We start from the raw sequence: 22,080 nt of genomic DNA on the forward strand, positions 1-22,080 counted from the left end.
GTTTATAATCATCATGTGTATATTTACACTAATTATGTAATTGAAGACCTTATTGACATTGTTTTCCCCTGGCATGGAAAGTAATGATACATAATTATCCTACAAACAGATAGGTAAGCATCCATACGTAGAGATTCTTAAAAACTTGAAAGTTGTTCGACTCCGTTGGTCATGAAATGATGGCAAGGATCTAGATGATTTCAAGAAAGGCTGGTCATCGGCAAAGTAATGGTGGTATAGTTGGTGGAAGACAGAGAAGGAGAGGGTTTCGGAGTACGCAAAATCCTTTCTTCTACCACCATACTGAAGGTGTTGGCAGGAGCTGGGAAGATGTAGTTAAGGAGAGCAAGGGGGTCTACAAGAAAGTGGTCATACTTTCTTCTTCTTCTTCCCAAAAAGGCTCTCTCCATGTTCCTGAACCATTTCCTAGGCGGTTCCTGCTATCAATGTGGTGAATCTGGCCATTTTAAATGAGAGTGCAGAAACTCTGCTGTCTGCGTTGTTTGTGGAGGGCTAGCCATTCGGTTAGGAGATGTAAGAAGGCATCTTTCAACGAGGAAGGTATGGATTTGGGTGGAATTGAAAAGCCCCATGCCTTTCTTCTAGTTTATGTGGAAGTTAGAAATAACCATCCTCATTGGCATTTGGAGGTGATGATTAGGGTGGAGACCATACTGTCTGAGCTCAGGTCAAGGACTTGATGCTCAAAAACGCTATGGAGAAAAATTTGGCTTTTCATCTACATAACTGGATTAGGAGATGGTATGGTCCGCATCATTCTTAGTTACCTTCCCATCCAGGCAGGCAATCTTTGATATGCACCATTTTAGATCCTTAATTGCTGGCGCTTTCTCTTATATGATCAGACCATGGTCTGGTAAGGATATAATGCTTTGCCACATAATTTGGGTATTAGAACTTGGGTCAGAATTTTTGGATTATGTTTACCATGTTGAAACACTGAATCTGTGAGATCCCTTGTCAGTGGATTTGGTTTACTGCATATGATTTATCCCAGAAGATTGGGGCAGCTTGATATGTCCAGTTTTTGTATAACTGCCTTCTGTGAGTCTGTTGACTCCATTCCTAGATTCATGACTATTACATTCGGTGATGTTAGATATGAAGTGAGGATGCAAGTCATAGACCATGAACATGATGTTCCAGTCTCATCTCCTTTGATTCTAAGGAGGGATCGGAACAGAGGGCAGGATTTTGGGCCTCATGCAAATTTTGGTCCTCAAACTCAGTGTGGGAAAGGGAACCAATATCAGAATGGTGGTGCAAATGTTGGTGAAAATGGAGAGTTTAATGTGAATAACATACGTAATCACTCGATTGTTGGGTTAGATTTGGTGGAATGGGAGGCTAATCCAATTTGCAGGATTAATGGCATCACATGCTAATGAGGGTTTAGAAGATTATGTTGGTAATTATAGGAGGGTGTCTTTAGTGCTTGTAATAGGTAGAGAGTAGTAGAGACATGGTTTGTGTACTAGTGCGTACTGCCTCATATCAAGTGTACTAGCCCATACCGATATTGAATAGAGACTCGATACGGGGGTGTATCGAGTCTTGGTATGCCAACTTGATCCCAAGCATACCGACACTGTACTAGCATGGCACTCTTATGGATCCGATATCGAGATGGCGAACCTTAAGTGGAGAGAGCTAGTGCAGAGAAGAATTCAAGTTTGAATGCTGTAGTTTGAAGGGGAGGGGCTCACGATCCAGTCTAGTTGCATTTTGTCGATGAGGTTGGTAGTGGCTCATAACGAAGAACCCATGTGAAGCTAATATTAGAGAAGAGTCAATGCAGCAGTTATTGTTGCTATTTGCATGTTTCCAATACCTTTCTCAGAGCCTCTAAAACTCTCTTGAATTATGAGTATATCTTCTTGACTAAGTTGGTTCTAAGCTAATATTAGAGAAGAGTCAATGCAGCAATTATTTTTGCTATTAGCATGTTTCTAATACCTTTCTCAGTGCCTCTAAAACTCTCCTGAATTATGAGTATATCTTCTTGACTAAGTTGGTTCTAAATATTAAATTATTATCAGCAAATGGAAAAAATGCTATCATTACCTTCAAAGATTTAGGTCCTAGCGGGGCATCCTATGGGATATCAGAATATGGTATCATCTCATGTGTCGGGACAGGGCCGTCTCGCGAGCATCCCAATGTCTTGATTGGGATGTCTTGGAACATCCCCTATCCTAGGTGTCGGGATGGGACAGGATGGCGGTGTGTCCCATTCTATGGAGAAAACGAGACAGTCCCATCTTATAGAATTTAAAACCTTGATTACCTTCAAATGAACATTATCTTTTCTTGGTCTTTCTCCTGTTCCATGTGCTCAAGAATGGAGGTTCTGCCAACTTGTGGATTATTCAACGTATCTATAAGAATCACCATTCATTTGATCTGGCTAGTTTATGGAGCTCTTATCAAATTATCCTGACGATTTTATGAAGGGTTAGGAATGTATTGGATTCTCGAAAAATAATTGATATATCCAAGGTTTTAAATCTTGTGGGATGGGATTGTCCCGATTTTTCTATGAAACAAGACGCGCCGCTATCCCGTCCTGACACTTGGGATAAAGGATGTCCTAAGATGCCCTGATCGGAATGCTGGGATGCTCGCGGGACATCCTGTCTCGACACAGGATGGTACCCCATCCCGGTGTCCTGCTGGGATCTGAATCCTTAGATATATCATCACCTAATATTCCTGTGCAATAAATGTGCTCTCAGGTCCTCAAGCAATTCTTTTATGATAAGTGAGAAAAGTGGAAAGAAACCCATATCATTTTTCTAATATCCCTGCCCAATAAATACCCTCTCAACCCCACCCCTCAAACAATTCTTTTGTTTGTGATAAGTAAGAGAAGGGGAGAAAAAGGAGAGTCATAACTGAAATGAACTTGAGCATTATTCACGGTAATTCCAAAAGGAGGGTTACAGTTAGGTTATTGAAGTTGAATACAGAGAGCTGCTAAAGGACCCAGCAGCAGATTCTGCAGGTTGGTAATTATCCATATCAAGGATGCATCTATGTGTTGCTATGAAGATATATTACATAATTTGGAAGCAGATAGAATAAACTGGATTTGGTGCTTTAAATTCTTTATTTTAATCCTTAGATGCAAATTATTGCGACTGCTGAAGCTTGTAATTCTTTTTATGGTCAGGCTTTTTGTTGAAATTGGAGAGCTAGGTCACCAAAGTGTATAGTTTGAGCAAATGGATTTCAAGGCTATATTAGTTCTAGATTATGGAAAATATATTTCACAGCATGTTTTTTCAATTCCTGTTAAGTATTTTAGTAAAATATGTCCTGCTTCTCCTTGGGTTTGTGGTTTCTTGAAGTTAGCAGGATATATCGCATTCAGGGTGTTTATGCCTAAGAATAGGAAGGTGCCACAAGTTATCTAAGCTGCTCAGGGTTAAAGAATAAGCAAACTGGAAGAATCCAGTTGCTCATAGAAGATTTTTCCCACATCCGTTGGGTAATGGATGTACAGGAGATAATCTTCCCATATTGTTATTGTTTTCTTCCAATGTACAGGAGAAAATCACATTCAGTAAGATGGTGCAATAGCCTCATATAGTCGTGTGGAATATCTGAATCATAAAAGTATGTGCAAATTACATCTTAGCGATGCATTTGGAAGGAAAAAGTTGAAATTCAACTATGTAGCTGATTATGAAACAGTTTTAAGACAGAAAGACTATCAACACTAAGGAAATATAACAAGATAATCTCATTCCGTTCCATTGTGTTTTAATCTCTCTTTCTTGAAGATGTGGTATTATGGTTTACCTTTTGCTAATTATTGTTCAGGGTTTTATAATTAGTAGATGTTTTCCAGTATGAGTTCATATCATCTTAGGAATGCTATCAGCTTAGATCTTTCTGACATTTTGTTTGAATAAGGCTTTGATATTATTCAACTGTTGTATGACTGTCAACAGGATTGCTGTAGCATCTGAATTTTAAATCTAAATATCTTTAATGAGCATATTAGTTGCAACTGATTGAAGAGCAGCTTATATTTATGTAGTTGTTTTTTATAAATATCACTCTATATATTTATGGTCTTATAGGAACTGACATGTTTCATTTTTTTTCCAAAAAAAAATTGCAGAGTTCTCTTGCGGATCTCCCTTTGAAAAACTACTATAGATTTGTGGTCCCTACAATGGTATTGTCAAAGTACCTCCATGAATTATTGTGCTCCACTTTTTATCTTTTTATTCTAACACTAATGTGTATATGTAGGATGACTTTAGCACTTCTGATTATTCTGTGAATGGCCCTAAAGCATTTTTTTCAAATATGCCGTTGTCAAAAACCCTCACTATGAACCTTGATGTCCCTGAGCCATGGCTTGTTGAGCCAGTTGTTGCCATGTATGTTGTTCACTGGACCTAGTATATAGTATTTAATTTTACTTATTTGCATGTAGTTTTTGCCATCAAACTAGTTGCCACCTCGCATTTTAATATTTGATATGGTGATTTTCCATTTCCTCAGCCATGACTTGGACAACATTCTGCTAGAGAACTTGGGTGATGTAAAGACTTTGCAAGCTGTGTTTGAACTTGAAGCACTTCTCTTGACAGGTAAACAATTATATGCTGAATCATACTTCGATTGTATTGGGGGGTTTATATTGAATGAAAATTCTGTCTTGCAGGTCATTGTTCTGAAAAGAATCATGATCCACCTCGAGGACTTCAGTTGATCCTTGGTTCCAAGCAAATTCCTCACTTGGTTGATACACTTGTTATGGCTAATTTGGGTTACTGGCAAATGAAAGTTTCTCCTGGGGTATGGTACCTACAGCTTGCTCCTGGTCGAAGTGCAGATCTTTATGTACTGAAAGAAAGCGAAGACAGAAGTCCGTTCCACCCATCTTCCAAACTCATAACAATAAATGATTTGAGGGGTAAACTTGTCCACTTAGAAGTAGCAAAGAAAAGGGGAAAGGAACATGAAGAATTACTGAATGCTTCTGACGATAGCCAACTGCAGGAAAAGAAGAAAGTATGTCATTTTCTATATACCATTTCAAACTAATTTTATTATTTTGAGTGCATATGTTTTTATGGTAATTCTCTCTGCAGGGAAATCAAAATATTTGGAATGCAAATATATTGAAATGGGCAAGTGGATTGATCAGTGGTAATGAGCTGTCAAGAAAGGAAGATAAGTCTACACTGGTAATTATCAGTTTTGTTTGACTTTTCTAATTCTCAATTTCTGTTGATTATTGAAAATCTGCCGGTACTGATGTATTAATATCATTTTGTTTTATACCACCTATCTGACATGCCATGTCATGTGGGATTACCATTTTGAATTCTCCTACAGCCATTAGATGCCTGAGTGGATTCATGGTGAAACAACTTTATGAAAGACTTGATTTAGTCTCAATCTGATGATCTCATCTCTAATGAAGATACCGTTCTCTCATAAAGCTTGAAACATTCCAAGTTTTAACAACTTTTTGTCCTACCCAGCTTGACCATATGTCATGTAGTAATCAGCAACTCTCTCCCTCTCTTTCTTTCTCTGTGTCTATTTTATTTGTCCGTATGCCTGTTGCTAAAATTCATATGTTCACTGTCTGATTTCATTATTGCAGAGTTATACATGTAATTGCCACAATAGAACTGAGCATGATAGCAAAAAAATCAATCAAACTCATAGTGTATATGTAATATCTTATCACTTTATTATCAATTACACAAGATACTGTTATGAGAAAAGGGAAATTAAGATATAGAATCGAAGCCTTGAAGGGTTTCACTCATAAGCCATTTTCAGTTACACTGTTACAGTACATAATTCATTATTGTGCTAATTACGAGTTATCTGTATGACAATTGCTATTGATGTTATGGATTTGCATCCTAGGACCATGAGAAGGGTGGAAGACATGGAGAAACAATAAACATATTTTCAATTGCTTCCGGACACTTGTAAGTACATGATCTTGTTTCGCTTGTTTTCAAATGAATGGTAAATAGGAAAGCATCTTTTTATTGGTTATTGTTCATTGAGGGCTCATATCAAGTGTGATTTGTTGTGAATGTTAAAACTCAAGTATCTGGCTCCACATGTTATTTACAGGGGCAATCAAATGAAGGATTGCCTAGCTTGGAGAGCTTGCAAGCTAGAATGCTGAGTTTTGATCTACTAACTTCCCTGATGATGGTGTACTCAAAGCTTCAGTTGATCCCTTAGGAATCTCCCTTTTGCAGTTGTAACCTTTTGGCTACCAAACAGAAAGAAACATCTGGCTTCACATGTGGAACATATTGCAACTCATGAAATAATTACATTATATGCATCAGAGGGTGTGCAATTACTTTTTTGTTATATTGCACAACCTTTATAAGCCAATATTAAGTTTGTGGTATCCTAAAAGAAATCATTAATAAAGAAGTTTTATCCCATCAAGATAAGTTTTCTGTAACAAACCCTAATTTAAAGATGGTTAGACTTTTTTTTATTTAGATAACTCATCTATATAATAAGTCTCCAGTCTTTTGACCCGCCCCACATTCTTGCTTTCATTTTTCCTTAACCTTATCCTGAATGCAAGGCCATGAGAGTGTGAATGTTATATGAATACATCTCGGCTCTGGTAATTGGAAGACTGATTTTAGATGATTTATATCAGCAAGCATTTCAGTGATAAACTGTTTGGTGTTGATGCCACAAACTAAAAGGCTTATGCTTGATATCTGAAGACAAATAGTAGATTTATTTTTCTGCCTGCATTATTGATGTTGTTAAACCAAACTAACATATATAATCCTAGTGACACAATTCTAGTCTTCTCCTCACATTATTGTTGCTAAATTGTGTTTGGCGCAGAGTTTTTTCTGGATATCTAGCCAAAAATATGTTGCTGTGGTGATGCATTTGACAAACTTCCTTTATAGAATTGTTTCAATTAACACTGCAGCAAAGAAATATGAAAACACTACTAATAAGCCATTGGCATTTTAATTTATACTCTTTCAGTGATATAAATGGAAGAATGTTGACTTCTTGGTTTATCTTCCTTTTTTTTTTCCCTGTTTGTGCAGGTATGAGCGCTTCCTCAAAATCATGATACTGAGTGTTCTTAAGAACACTCAGAGGCCCGTAAAATTTTGGTTCATAAAAAACTATCTTTCACCTCAGTTTAAAGTATGCTTGTTATTTTTCTGTATGTGGTCTTACTGTGACATCTAAAATTTTGCTGTCATGTTGACATACCATTTTCAATTCTTTGTGCAGGATGTTATACCTTGCATGGCACAAGAATATGGATTCGAGTATGAGCTCATCACCTACAAGTGGCCTACATGGTTGCACAAGCAGAAAGAGAAGCAGCGGATCATCTGGGCTTATAAAATCTTATTTCTTGATGTTATTTTCCCACTCTCCCTTAAAAAGGTATCTTGAAAGTTTTCTTTTCTAGAACACAAAAGTTGGTTTTTTCTTGCTATTTTATCTTATCAGTCTCACAATCCTCAGGTTAGGACTTAAAAGGTTCTGAGTTCTTCACATCCTACTATGGCATTTCTATGCAGGTTATTTTCGTTGATGCAGATCAAGTTGTACGGGCAGACATGGGAGAACTTTATGATATGGATCTAAAAGGAAGGCCTCTTGCATACACACCTTTTGTGATAATAATAAGGAGATGGATGGCTATCGATTTTGGAGACAAGTTAGTGATCTTATTATTCATTGTTCTGGTTAATTTTTGCCTTAGAAGTGATTTGCAGAAACTATATCTTCTCTACATCTCTGTCATAACTTCATACTTAATATTTTTTTGCTTTCTTGTTACTGAAAAGGGATTCTGGAAGGACCATTTACGAGGGAAACCATATCATATAAGGTATGCAACTACTGCATCCATCTTATGTTTGATGTTAATCTATCAGGAAATGCAATGAATTTCTGATATATTTATGAAACATTTATACAGTGCGTTGTACGTTGTTGATTTGGCGAAATTTCGGCAAACCGCAGCTGGCGATACACTAAGAGTGTTTTATGAGACTCTTAGCAAGGACCCAAATAGTCTTTCCAATCTTGATCAGGTAATACCTAAGGCCTCATCATTATTTTTATTGTTGTAAAAGAGATCTGTTTAATCTCCAACAAAGCTCTAGTTGAGGGTAAAGTTAAAGGAATAGATTATTGATAGAACGACATTGGTCCTGGTCAAATCTTCTTGTGTTCACATAGACTACTCATTACAAGGACTTTGCTGCCCCTTGCGCTTGAATATATCAATGCTTGTTACTAGGTCAAAATCTGACCTGAACGCAACCCAATTTGGTCATGTTTGTATTGCATATTTCATATGATTTGGCAATTATTAATCAACCCAATTACCCAGTTCAGTAGTTGGGTCAGCTCATGTTTGGGTAGATTTGATCTGCATCATTTTATATAATAATGCTATATATAATGTATCTGCTGTCTATGCATTTTTGCGATTGTGGAAACCCTCAGTCCCCTAAAGCTGTCCTCTCCCACAACCAACCCCTCTATAGTCTGTATCTATGGTCCTCATTATCTGATGGTAGCTACTGAAGGCACCAACTGAGATGGCCATGGGCAGCCATGAAGGCCATATGCACACCTGCCTAGCCCCCTCCCCCAACACACACAAATCCTCTTCTCCCTCTTCCTTTGCATAGCTAAACCCCCCTCCCCTCCTCCCTCTCTCTGCGTGTGTGCCTGTTTTTGTCTATCATACTACCGCGCCATCCCGTCTCCTCGCTCTCCACCTATCCTTGGCCTCATCCCACGCTCTTGTAGCCCCCATGTCCACCCAACTCCAACCGGCAATCCTTGTGGGCTGATGTTTAACCACTTGACCTCTAGCCCTTAATCCTAACCCAAACCTATAAATTAAGGCCATGTTTGGTTGGCAGGAACAGAAATCAGGAATTTTTTTCCCATTCTTAGGAAATGTATTCATCAGAATCGTTGGGAATGATTAATCAATTCTAATGCTTAGATAACTGTTGGTAATGTCTAGAGAATGGAGCAAGGCTGGTAGCATGAAATATAATATAATATAATTAATATTAATACTATAATGTTATTTAATAACATTAATATTCTAATATTAAGATCAATATGATAAATACTAATATTATCAAAATGCAATGATAATATTATCATCGAAATAAATATTAATATTCAAATATTATTGATAATTATATAAAATAACTATTATATGAATTTGACAACCTGGATACACGGTATTCCTTTTGGATCTGTCTCTGTTATATGCATTCCTGCTCTTGTACTTCATGTGGCATATCTTGAAGTAAATGTCTTGCTCCAAATGATCGTAACCTTTTGGTCTAAAGCATTTTATTCTCAGTAGTAAAATTGTATTTGTCGAGAAGCTGATGGATAGGATGGTTGAGCCACCTTAAATCAATTTTCCAAATGATCAGTCTAGTTCTATTGGCTCTTCATGTGAGGGCCTATAATGATGAAAGTGGATAGTATATATATAAGGATGGCAGATGCAATTGGAAGTTTGGAATGGTGTGTTGGAGGGAATCTTTGTATATTTACTGAATCAGGAGTCTCTAACCAAATCTATCCTTGAGATATTTCAATTAGAAAATAATGTAGTACGAGATCAAAAAGTAGGTTCGCCTTACTGGTGTGTACCATCTCGTACCGGGTATACACCAAATTGAGACTCGGTACAGGAGAATACCGAGTTTCGGTGTGCCAAACCAACCTCCGTGCTGGGCGTATCAATACTATAGCAGCATGGTGCTGGTATGGGATACATTACAAAGATTGCGAACCTTGTCAAAATCCTTTGCAATCCTTTCTGTTGCTTCTTTCCTCTTCTATTCAGCTAAATCAAAGGCTTTAGGCACCTCCTTTCTCAAATAAGTTGAAGCCATCGTCAAAGATGTTATCAACATCAGAATAAAAAATGGAAGCAAGTCACACAGCTATGTAAAATTGCTAAAATTGAATGCACAGATATTTGTTTTTATAAGAAAGATTCCAGAAATGGCAGACGTATAGACTGCATATTGTGTAATTTTTCCTCTTTTTTCAGTTATACTCTTTTTTCAAATTAAAAATATTTTCAATGCCCACTGAGACATTACCTATGTTATCTCCAGGATCTTCCAAACTATGCTCAACATACAGTACCTATATTCTCTCTTCCCCAAGAATGGCTCTGGTGTGAATCATGGTGTGGGAATGTGACAAAGTCAAAGGCAAAAACTATCGATCTCTGTAACAATCCCATGACCAAGGAGCCCAAACTTCAGGTGATTTAATGCAACAAACTTTGATTTTTTTTTCTTTTTTTGATATTAAAAAAAGCTCTCTCTTAGCATTTCATTCTTTTCATTTAGGGTGCCAGAAGAATAGTACCTGAGTGGGTTGATCTTGATGCTGAGGCAAGAAAGGTGACTGCAAGAATCTTAGGGGAGGAGATTGAATTGAAAGAATCATCCCCTTCCACATTACCACAGCCTGCCAGTTCAAACAGTAAAGGTCAGGAAGAAGATACAGAATCTCGGTCAGAATTGTAACTGTTGCTGTTCTTGTCCAAGTTTTATAGTCTTGGTTGAAATTCCACCCCTTAGCACCTCCAGATCAAAATAACTCGGTGCGTCAGCTGGCTAAGGAGCCACACTGCAGGTATGTTCAGTAGCCCCTGGGTGCAGGACACATTCCTTTGGCAGAATGTTCTCATCTTCATCTTGTTCACTTGTGAAGTAGCTGTATAAGAATATTGTATGAGGTTTATCAAGAAATTTTGATTTGTTACATGAAGTTGACATCCCCAGATTAAGGAAAAACGGGAAGAAATTATTTAGTGCAAGAAATACCGGTAGAGCCAAGTTGTTGACAGAGTTAATTTGAGTACAATGATAAATATATCATTTTAGTTTTAGGTAAATTTTCTTAGCGTTGATCAATTATTAAGGGCTTTAGATGGTTTATTCTGAAGTAAGGTATCATTTCAAATTAAAATGATGATCCTAATTTTTTGGAAGAAGCCTTTCTGTGATTAATTCTATAGCACAGCCTATTGGTTAAATGTTTAGATGGCTAGGTTTTTTTATCAAAAGGCCTGCTTTGCTGATTGGAGAGGCCTCAATGAGGATTATCCCGTACCGGATGTTACGGATCTTGTCTGTGGTCTTCCGAGCTGTTACGGTTTGTAGAAGGATGCTGTCATATTCTGTCATCTGTGAAACAATGGGATTTATCCGTTAAAGTTTGTAGTGTACTTCAAGGTTTAATCCTTTATGAGTCGGTTTGACAGACGTTTCTGGTATCCTATATTATATGTCGTTTCCAATTCTCTGGATCTTGCTGACTGGTGGCAGGGGCGTGGGTTTGTATGAGTGGTGTCAGAATATCTAGCTTATGTCAATTTCTGTTCAACGCCTATTTATAAACAGAGCTTGCTATGGCAATCTAAATCATCTGTTTTCAACTCGTAGAACTAGCTTCAAGCCCAAATTAACAGATCCATCCGAATTTGTTCTTGATTTTAACCAAAATTTTCTACGTGGTAATGTAGGGCGCATATGAGGCTACAAATGGGTTAGGTTGGATTAGAGCATGCTTGACCTTGATCTTATCTGATTTTATAATGTGCTAACGAGTTTGGGTTGAATCTAACACATCAACAAATCAGTTGGGTCCATGGAAAGGATTCGAGATCCAATGGGGTTAGTAGGGTCTGTACTCAACTTGGAATGTTTTGGTTCAAATCGAGATTGGATTATGTTAAGTTCGCGATATGAGTCAAATATCTAATTATTCTTTTATAACTAAGATATAAGAATAAATAATTAACTATAAAATGCTAAACAATTAAATAAAAGTAAAAAGAGATAATTTGATATTGAATTTTTATTCAAATACTTTGATTTCATCTAGTTCTGAAATTTATAAACAATGAATATAAATGTTTAAATATAATAAAATCAAAATAAATAAGGGGAAGTGTGATTGGTGAGATGAAAAAAAAAAGAAATTAGTTTAAATAAGAGATTGTTGGATGAATTGGGTAGGAAAGGAGGAGGTTTATATGGTCCAGACAGGTTGGATTAAGGATGGGTCGGGTTTATTTTTATCGATCCAAATTACACAGAGAAATTTTATATATACCGCATTTGATGTAGAAAAAAAGTATAGCTCTATTTGGTTGGGCTATATAGCTATTGTTTTTCAACACGTATTTAATACTTGTAGTTTTTTCTAAAAAAATTATGACATCTTGTGGTCATGTTACGACGTCCCACGATCAAATTATGATGATGTCATAATTTAATCAAAAAATATTGTAAAAAAAAATATTTTCATCGTTTAAAAATTTTATAATTTTTTAATGATGAAAATATCTTTTCATAAAAAGATGTAAAATTATAATATTTTATATAAAAAATTATAATTTAATTTCAGAATGTCATAATATAGTCACAATGTCATTTCAGAAGATGAAAAATATTTTTATTATTCAAAAATCTCAAGCGAAAAAATAGAACTACAAGTATTAAATATGTGATGAAAAGTTGTGGTTATGGGGTGGTGTCTTTTTTTTTTTTTTTTTTTCTAAATATGGTATATAAAAAAAATTTTCTGGACCCATATGATAGGTGGACCGTGTATCTTAATCTAGATTTTGAGCCCGAGTCCATAAATCTTCGGATAATCAGGACCAGGTGCGGTCATGGGCGGGGTTCACACATTTGCAGCTCTGGGCTCAACAGCTTGGTTGCGTTTAAAAACGTCCCCATGCGTTACCAAAAAAAAAAAAAAAAAAAAAACGTCCCCACGAGGGGACCTGTTGGCGATACACGACAAATGTTCATCATCAAAAAATATCTTTTGCGGTCGTGCAACTGAACCTGCAACCGTCAGCCGATTCCTATCAGTCACCAAGTTGGCTGCAAGTATCTTCCTAAACGACAAATCAGGCATAAAAGAAAATAGCTCTTTTTCTGCCGAAGAAATGAGAGGATAAAAAGAAATCCTCTTTCTGCACGCGAGTCACTCAAAAATAAGAAATAGAGATTTTGATGTTTTTTCTCCCTCCGATGCCAAGCTAGCACCTCTTCTGAAAATAAAAATAGGTTAGTGCTGGAAACTAACCAAACTTGGAAGTTTTCTGGGATACTCTTGTATGTAAAAGTTTTAGCCTTCCTTCCAAAAAAAATCTATACAAGCTGTGATGTTGCTTTTTTTTCTTTTTTTGAACAATATTTTTCATTTCATCATCAAGATTTGCTCCATCATCCCGATCACAGTGCTATCCAATTTCTAATACCCGATCTTAGAATTTCATATCCACCATCTCCGTCTCTACAACCTTTTGTTCCCTCCTTATTAAACTCAAATTCTTTTTCTTTGGCGCCTTCCCCACCAACACAAGACAATGCTCTTTTCTGGAGTGCCTCAAATACTTTTTGGGTATTAAAGTACAGTATTTATATGAGTTTAAAGAAATGTATTTAGGATATTCTTGAAGATACTGGCTACGCGGCAACTTGTCCGGCCTTATTTCTCATGGAATAAAATCTTAAGCTCACTAATTAAGATGGTGATATCTTTTCCGATCCCTCTACATATAGGTGCCTGGTTGGAAGATATAATATAAATCTAACATAGTTTATATCTTGAGTTTGTTTATGCACCAACAACAGAAGTCTCGTATGGATGATGCTATTTAACGACTTAGCTGTTTAAAGGCTACTCCTAGTCAAGGTATTTTTTTTTAGCCACTGGCGTTTTAAATCTCACAGCTCATTATGATTATAATTGGGCTGATTGTCCTATGACTCGCCCTTCTATCAACTGGCTATGGCATATTTGTTGGCTCCTGTCCCCTCTTTTGGAAGATAGAAATGGATACTATATTTTGCTCATCAATTGAAACAAAATATTATGCCATGGTGAGGTCACTTCAGACGTCACATGGCTTAACTATCTGCCCCATGATATTGGTCACAAGACTTCCTGGTCTATCATATTATTTTACAATCAAGTAGCATTGCATATTGTGGTCAATTTTATTTTTTATAAATATATTCAGTATATCAAAATTGATTGCTATGTTGTTCATGAGAAAATTTAAAATGGATCAAAATTTAAATACATAAAGAATCAAAATTTTCTCCAATAGGTTTAAGAAGCGCAACATTCTTGCCGAAAAATTAGTAATGCAACTAACTTAGGATAATTCTTATTTTTTTTTGGATAAGTAAATGTTAGAAAGTTCTTATTTATTTATTTATTTATTTTTATTTTTCTCGTCTCTCGTTGGAATCCCAAATGTTGGCCAGTTATCTTTGGATGGCTAGGTTTTTTTTATCAACAGGCTTGCTTTGTTGATTGGAGAGGCCTTGATGAGGATTATCCTGTGATGTGAAATTTTTTGTGTACCATCGGTAATGTAAAACTACACGCACCGCCTACAGTGATTGGCTCATGCACGGGGTTAATTTTTTTTTTTTTTTTTTCGCATGCCATATCCTGATCCCACACGTGAGCCAATCATTGCGGACGATGTTCATGATTCTGCACCGTTCGTGGTGCACAAAAAATTTTTCATCCTATGATTATCCTGTACTGGATGTTGCGGATCTTGTCTGTGATCTTCGGAGCTGTTACGGTTTGCAGAAGTATGCTGTCATACTGTCATCTGTCAAACAATGGGATTTATCTATCAACAGTCTGTGGTGTGCTTCAAGGTATAATCCTTTATGAGTCGGTTTGATCGACATTTCTGGCATCCTATGTTATAGGTCGTCTCCAATTCTCTGGATCTTGCTGATTGGTGGCACGGTCGTGAGTTGGTATGACTGGTGTCAGAATATCTAGCTTATGTCAATTTCTACTCAACGCCTATTTATAAATAGAGCTTTCCATGGCAATCTAAATCATCTGTTTTCGACTCCTAGACTCCTAGAACTAGCTTCAACCCCAAATTAAGTGACCCATCCGAATTTGCTCTAGATTTAAAGCAAAATTTTCTACATGGTAATGTAGGGCGCGTGTAAGGCAACAAATGGATTAGGCTGGTTTAGAGCATGTTTGACCTTGATCTTATCTGATTACATAATGTGGTAATCATTTTGGTTTGAATCTAACACATTAGCCAATAAGTTGGGTCCATGGAAAGGATTTGAAATCCAACGAGGTTAGTAGGATCCGAACTCAACCTAGAAATGTTTTGGTTCAAATCGAGATTGGATTAGGTAAAGTATGCGATATGCTAAAATATAACAATAAATAATTAAATTTAAAATACTCAACAATTAAATAAAATTAAAAAGAGATAATTTTATCCGGATTATTTATTCAAATACTTAGATTTCATCCAAGTAAATGATTGTTCTGAAATTTATAAACAATAAAATGTAAATGTTTGAATAAAATAAATAAGAGGAATTGCAGTTGTTGAGATGAAAAAAAAGGAATTAGTTTAAATAAGAGGCCATTCAATGAACTTGGTAGCAAAGGAGGAGGTTTATGTGATCTAGATTTTTAAGTCAGATTAGATTGAGTTAAGGATGGGTTGGCTTATTTTTATGGATCCAAATTAGACTCATGTGATACATGGGCCATATAGCTTAATCTAAAATTTTGATTAGGTCCAAATTTTGAGCCCGAGTCCATAAATCTTTAGGCAACCGGGACCAGGTGCGGTCATAAGCAGGTTCTACACATTTGCAACTCTGGGCTCATAGCTTCATCGCCCTTAAAAGCATCCCCATGAGAGGACCTATTGGTGGTACGTTAAAGAGAAATTCTTTGTGCACCATATGCAGTGCAATAAAATTGATGTGAAGCGCACCATCTAATCACATCAGATCACATAGCGTAATTAATAATAAGATAGGTATTTAATGCCATTCAAATTTTTTCGTCAAATTTTTGCTAATGAAAATATCATTTTTCTCTATAAAATAAAGAAAAAATAGTGTTATTATTTTCTAACACTTTGTATGATTTTTTGTGAATATAAATAATATATTAAATAATATATATGATCTTTTGTGTCTTTATATAATTTTCTAAGATCTTATATGACTTTCTGTGAATATATATGATATCCTGAATAATATATATGATTTTTTGTGAATATATATGACATCCTGAATAATATATATGACTTCATGTATCTTTATATGATATTCTGAATAATATATATAACTTCATGATATCTTATATGACTTTCTATGAATATATATGACATTTTGAGTAACATATATGACTTCTTGTATCTTTTTATGACATCCTAAATAATATATATGGCTTTCTGACTTTCTGTAAATATATATGATATCTTGAACAGTATATAACTTTTTGTATCTTTATATGATATCTTGAATAATATATATAACTTTTTGAGACCTTATATAACTTTTTGCCAACATAGTACATCCCGAATAATATATATGACTTCTTGTGAGTATATATAATATCCTGAAGAATATATATAATTTTTTATATTTTTATATGATATCTATACAAGTTGTAATGTCACATTTTTTGAATAATATTTTTTATTTTATAATCAGGATTTGCTCCATCATCCCAATCACACTACCATCCTATTTCTAATACCCAATCTTCGAATTCATACCATCATCTCCTCCTCTGCAACCTTTTGCTCCCTCCTCAAAAACTCAAATTCTTTTTCTTTGGCACCTTCCCCATCAGCATAAGACAATTTTCCCATTTGGAGTGTCTAAAATACTTTTTGGGTATTAAAGTATCCTGCTTTATACAAAGCATTTATTTGAGTTAAAAGAACTATATTATGAATATTCTTGAAGATACTGGTTATGCTGTAACCTGTCCAGCCTTATTCTCATAGAATTAAATCTTAAGCTCACTAATCAAGATGGTGATTTCCTTTCCAATCTCCTGACATATAAGCGCCCGATTGGAAAGATATAGTAGAAATCTAGCATAGTTTATATCTTGAGTTTGTTTATGCACTAACAACAGAAGCCTCATATTTGTGATGCTATTTGACTGCTTCGCTATTTGAAGGGTACTTCTAGTCAAGATATTCTTTTCTCAACCACTGCGGATTTAAGTCTCACAGCTCATAACGATTTTAATTGGACTAGTTGTTTTATGACTTGCCCCTTTATCACTGGCTATTGCATATTTCTTGGCTCTAGTTTCTTATCTTAGAAGATAGAAATAAATATCATACCTTGCTTATCAACTGAAATAGAATATCTTGCCATGGTGAGGCTACTTCTAGCATCACATGGCTTAACTATCTGCTCCATGATCTTGATCACAAGACTTTCTTATCTACCATACTATTTTGTGATAATTAAGTAGCATTACATCTTGCAGCCAATTCTACTCTCCATAAACATACCAAGCATATCAAAATTGATTGTCGCGTTGTTCATGAGAAAATTTAAAATGAACCAAAATTTAAAATACATAAAGAACCAAAATATTTTCTCCAATAAGTTTAAGGAGCACAACATTCTTACCGGGAAGTTAGTAATGCAACTAACTCATGATCATTCTTATTTTTCTTTGGACAAATATCAGAAAGTTTTTGTTTTTTCTTTTTCTTTATTTATTTTCATCTTCTCGTCTCTCATAGAAATCCCAAATGTTGGCCAGTTATATTCATGGAGTTGTCAAAAGCTTCGCTCTTAACCACATATATATTTATAACTCATGCATGTTTATTTTTATATAGCAAAGAACATAAATTCTGCCGCCAAAAAAACCAATTGGCCGTTGATATAGCAGCCAATCAATAAAACTAGCCCAACTATAGTCTACATTCAAGCGAACACGACAGTGATGGGACTCCTCACCACATACTTGTTAGATACCCACCTCAGATGACCCTCGGAGATGCGGCCTTGTCTTCCCCTTGCGTCCCCGGTGCTAAAATACACATTGAAACTCTTGTTTTGATTCAACTCCATGAAGCTTAGCTTCTCAGGATAAACCTTCACCTCCACCCCTTCTGGTGCACCGACCTGCACCGCATAAACCGATTCAGCATCCCCCACATTCCTCACCGTCCGTGTGATGGTCTTCTCCGCATTCGGTCCCATGGACACCAACATGGAAGCGTAGTTCAACTCCTCAGCCGTGACGGTGTCAATGACCGAACACTCCATCGGTCGGCCGGTAATTGTCGAAACTTGCTTGTCGGTGTACCCCAAGCCACAGAGGTAAGGGATGTAATCACTGGGTTGGAGGTCGTAGATTAGCCCCGGATCATTGGCCTTCAATGGATTCACATGACCTGCTCCCATGGCGAAGAACCCGGTGGCCTTCAGTGTTTCATCAGTTATGGGCTTGCCTTCGCGGTCGAGCATGTCGGAGGATGTCATCATTGCCGATTTGATTGCTGCAGGTGACCAATCGGGATGCGATAGTTTGAGCAGAGTGGCAATCCCAGCTAGTAGAGGAGCCGACATCGACGTGCCGGAGATCATGTTGAATGATGAAGTGAAATTGTTGGCATGATCGAGCGACGCCGGACCGACGGAAAATGGCCATGCAGCAAGGATGTTTACGCCTGGCCCGATGATATCAGGCTTCAGGATGCCTTCATTGATCAGGCTCGGGCCTCTTGAAGAGAATGATGCAACGGAGAGAGATGGAGAAGCTCCATACATCGTGCCCTTGAAATCGATCGTTGCGGTGGGATTCGATGATGACTTGATGTAGGCTATCATCTTCAATCCGTCAGAGTAGCTTAGATGTGATGTCGGAAGGACATGAGCTTCGGCCTTCGTCGTGAAGCTCTGCTTCTCATTGTTCATCAGTATCATGGCGACACCGCCGGCCTTCTTGACGACCACCCCCTTCTCGATGCTGGTATTGGTGCCGCCCGTGTGGCACAGCACCACCTTCCCCCTGACATTGATGCGGTTCAAGGATCCTTCGCTGCAAGCCTTGGCTCGAATGCCACCTCTCATGCCGGGGTACACCATGGGCAATTGGATGGATGTGAATTTAGTGGGCTGGTACGCCGACTCGCCATCGAGCTCCTCTCCATTTCCAAGCTTGACGGTCGCCTTTATAGCCCTATCCATGGTGCTTGCTCCGACCGTCAGGATCCAGGGGGCATCATTCTCCACGGTGCCTCTAGATGGCCCAGAGTTGCCGGCAGAGCAGCTGACGAAGATTCCCTTCTCGATCGCAGCCAACGTCCCAATCGCTATGCTATCATCGTAGAACGGTACTGCTTGCCCACCAAGGGAGATCGAGAGCACGTCGACTCCGTCGCCGATGGCGTGGTCTATGCCCGCCAATACATCGCTTGCGAGGCAACCGCCGTCGTGGCACACCTTGTAGATGGCCAAGTGAGCGTTCGGCGCCACCCCGGAGGCAGTCCCCTTCGCATTGCCGAGAACGTTGGCATTCCTGACAAAGTTTCCTGCCGCTATGCTAGCGGTGTGAGTCCCATGCCCAACCGCATCAAATGGAAGGCCCTTGCACCCGAATGACTTGGCACCAACTATCTTGTTGTTGCACTGGTTTGGCTTGAAGTCGCAGTGCCCCTTCCACTTGGTTGGCGCATGCAGCATGCCTTCATCCTTGAATGAAGGATGGGCAGGGAAAATGCCGGTGTCGAGGAGCCCGATGACCATCCCCTTCCCCATGTTGGTGTCCCTCAAGAAGCAGTTCCCTTGGTTCATCCACATGAAGTCCGATACGTGCGTCGTATGAAGACTAAGCATCCGATCAGGGTGGGCATGCATAAAGCCATGCATCCTCTCCATGGCTTTTACTTCTTCAGGCGATAGTCTCGCGGCGAATCCACTGATAGCATTTTGGTATGAGTAGACTATCCGCGGCTCGCCCGATGCTAGAGTCTTGGATGGCAGGAAGGATTGATACCACTTCTGACGATCTGTGGCACTGAGGAGCTTTGTGCTATTGGGTCTCTGTACATGAACAATGTAGGTCTGTTGGTTCTTCGCATTGCCATCTTGAATAGGTATGGGCAAAAGCTGGCAATGAGTTAATAGAAAGGAGGAATAAAAGAAGGCCAGAAAACCAGGGAGGAATGGAAATGTTTTGTGGCTCCTCATTGGGAATCAATGGAGAAAGAGCGAGGAGGAGGAATGGAGGAGTGTTGGGGTCGTGGCCGGAGCTACAAGTCCAACATATAGATGAATTCTTTGAGGAGCTAAAAAATGCCGACATGCTGAAATCGTGAAACAAGATGGCATAGAGACTTAAAATATTCTCTCTAAGGACATTACCTCTAATATTAGTAGGAAACTTCCATTCTAACCCAATGAGCACATGCAGTAGTGTTCACTACTCAGATAGCATCCAATTTTCCAGAATGTCGATCATTCTAATTTTGTCCTGGGAACAAGCTGAATTCTTAGCTGTTACCAAGGACGAGAACCAAGTGATACCTGCCATGCATCCGGTAAAATTGGCCTTCCAGCTGCATCAACCTATACTTGCCCTGGCCACTGGAAATCTGTGTTTCAGTGTTTGTTTTGCTAGCGAAATCATTGTTAAGTGTTAGAGGAAACAGCTCTATATTAGCATCTTCGTGGTTGATTAAACAAAAAGAAGCCTAGCAACTGAAGCAATTGATGGAAGGTCGGCTCTGTGACAGCAGTGCCGCCAATTGGAAATTAGCATGGTTTAGAGACTGGTGTCTGGAGCAGGTACTGGGCGGAGATGGTAATTGCATGCAGATATCAAGGCTCCCTCTGCAATGGATTTTGGTTTCATCTCTAGGATCCTAGGGTTACAAAATGTACATAATTTGTGACCTTGGACTGTATAAATGAGGCAGAATGACTTGGTTGCAGCCATCAGCTGGTGTCTCAGCTATGTAAGCAGTACAACGATTTTAACGACTCCCAATCTCTCTCTCCCCAGATGCCAGAGCTATGTAACTGGTACAGAGGTTCTAATCATGCCTTCAGAAATCTTTGAGCATATTGATGGTATGCAATCCATGATCTGATCTATAATAAAAAGATGCTAAATACTTTACCTAAGCCTCAATTATTAGCATATTCATGCAGCAAAATAGACAAAATGAGGGATTTTTGTAATTAATGATTCTGAAATTCGCATGAAGAAGAAGAAGAAGAAGAAGAAGTTTGTTACAAATTAAACAAAACCAACGTTTGGAAGTAAAAAGAGTGGAATCTCATCATTTAAACGGTAATACATGCTAAAATTCAACACCTAGCTAGGATCTTATATATATTAAATTAGCACCATTAAAGAAGCAAACTTTTTTGAAGAGCACCGTCAGACTTTCAAGAAACCGCGGTTAAAATTGTTAATAAATTTGCATACCCTGTACAGAGGAATATATACTTACAGGGTTGCGAGGCCGAAGCAGACTGAAGATGCATATCAAACATTTTGGAATTGCATAGAACTCAAAAACATCAAGAAAGTCTGCAGTAATCTACTGAATGTCAATTTTAGGCAGCTTGGCCACAAACGTCAGATGCTTCAAGTAATAGTATCATAAAAGAAGTTTTATTTATGTAGTCTGATATATATATATATATATATATTGTTGCGGCCAATCGCCTCGTCGCCCGATCGCCGGGAAGCGTGCACCTGCAAAAGGAAGTCCGCACTGACCGGAGGCGGCTCCGGTGGGGACCCTCCGACGGTCAAGTCAGAGAGGTGACTGGGCAACAGTGAAATGCAGACAGAGAGCTCTGAGAGGGGAGAGGGAGAGAGGCGAGCCTGCGTATGTGGGAGAGACGGGCGGATCGACCCCTTGCACTGTTGCCTTCCCCGGTATATATAGTGGAGCACGGTATGGCGCCGTTATCAATGGCGCGGACGAGTGAGGAACTGTCAACTCACTGTAGACTGTCAGAGCCGCCGTGGAAATGTCATGTCGCCGTGTGGCCGTCTAATCACCAGGGTTGACTTCGCTCTCGGCGGGACAATGCCCCTGGGGAACTGTGCCGCATGTCCGTGTCAGAGCTGACAAGGTCCGGCGGCTGTACGGCGATGGGAGGAGACGGCCGACCCTTGGTC

General features: G+C 38.2%; 2 protein-coding genes across 2 annotated transcripts in view; one reads left to right on the forward strand and one right to left on the reverse strand.

Annotated features, from left to right (window-relative positions):
• The window catches only part of LOC105044225 (UDP-glucose:glycoprotein glucosyltransferase), a 36,712-nt gene extending 25,861 nt beyond the window's left edge, over positions 1-10,851 (forward strand). The window contains 14 exon segments of the mRNA XM_010922051.4: positions 4,151-4,207; positions 4,285-4,415; positions 4,540-4,628; positions 4,703-5,052; positions 5,133-5,228; positions 5,926-5,990; positions 7,107-7,209; positions 7,300-7,458; positions 7,596-7,686; positions 7,689-7,735; positions 7,866-7,909; positions 8,000-8,114; positions 10,188-10,340; positions 10,428-10,851. Of these exon segments, the coding sequence (XP_010920353.2) occupies positions 4,151-4,207; positions 4,285-4,415; positions 4,540-4,628; positions 4,703-5,052; positions 5,133-5,228; positions 5,926-5,990; positions 7,107-7,209; positions 7,300-7,458; positions 7,596-7,686; positions 7,689-7,735; positions 7,866-7,909; positions 8,000-8,114; positions 10,188-10,340; positions 10,428-10,607 (1,680 nt within the window). The 3' untranslated portion in view covers positions 10,608-10,851.
• Positions 10,852-17,726: 6,875 nt separating this feature from the next.
• LOC105044224 (subtilisin-like protease 4) lies at positions 17,727-20,174 on the reverse strand. The gene has a single exon (XM_010922050.4). The coding sequence runs from the start codon at positions 20,130-20,132 to the stop codon at positions 17,862-17,864; it is 2,271 nt and encodes a 756-aa protein (XP_010920352.2). The 5' UTR covers positions 20,133-20,174; the 3' UTR covers positions 17,727-17,861.
• Positions 20,175-22,080: the final 1,906 nt, after the last annotated feature.

The sequence above is a fragment of the Elaeis guineensis genome, chromosome 4 (assembly GCF_000442705.2).
Source record: "Elaeis guineensis isolate ETL-2024a chromosome 4, EG11, whole genome shotgun sequence".
NCBI classification, from domain to species: domain Eukaryota; kingdom Viridiplantae; phylum Streptophyta; class Magnoliopsida; order Arecales; family Arecaceae; genus Elaeis; species Elaeis guineensis.

What these genes read in the sequence shown, in the direction of transcription:
- LOC105044224 (XM_010922050.4), bottom strand. Translation starts at nt 20,132, where the DNA reads ATGAGGAGCCACAAAACATTTCCATTCCTCCCTGGTTTTCTGGCCTTC.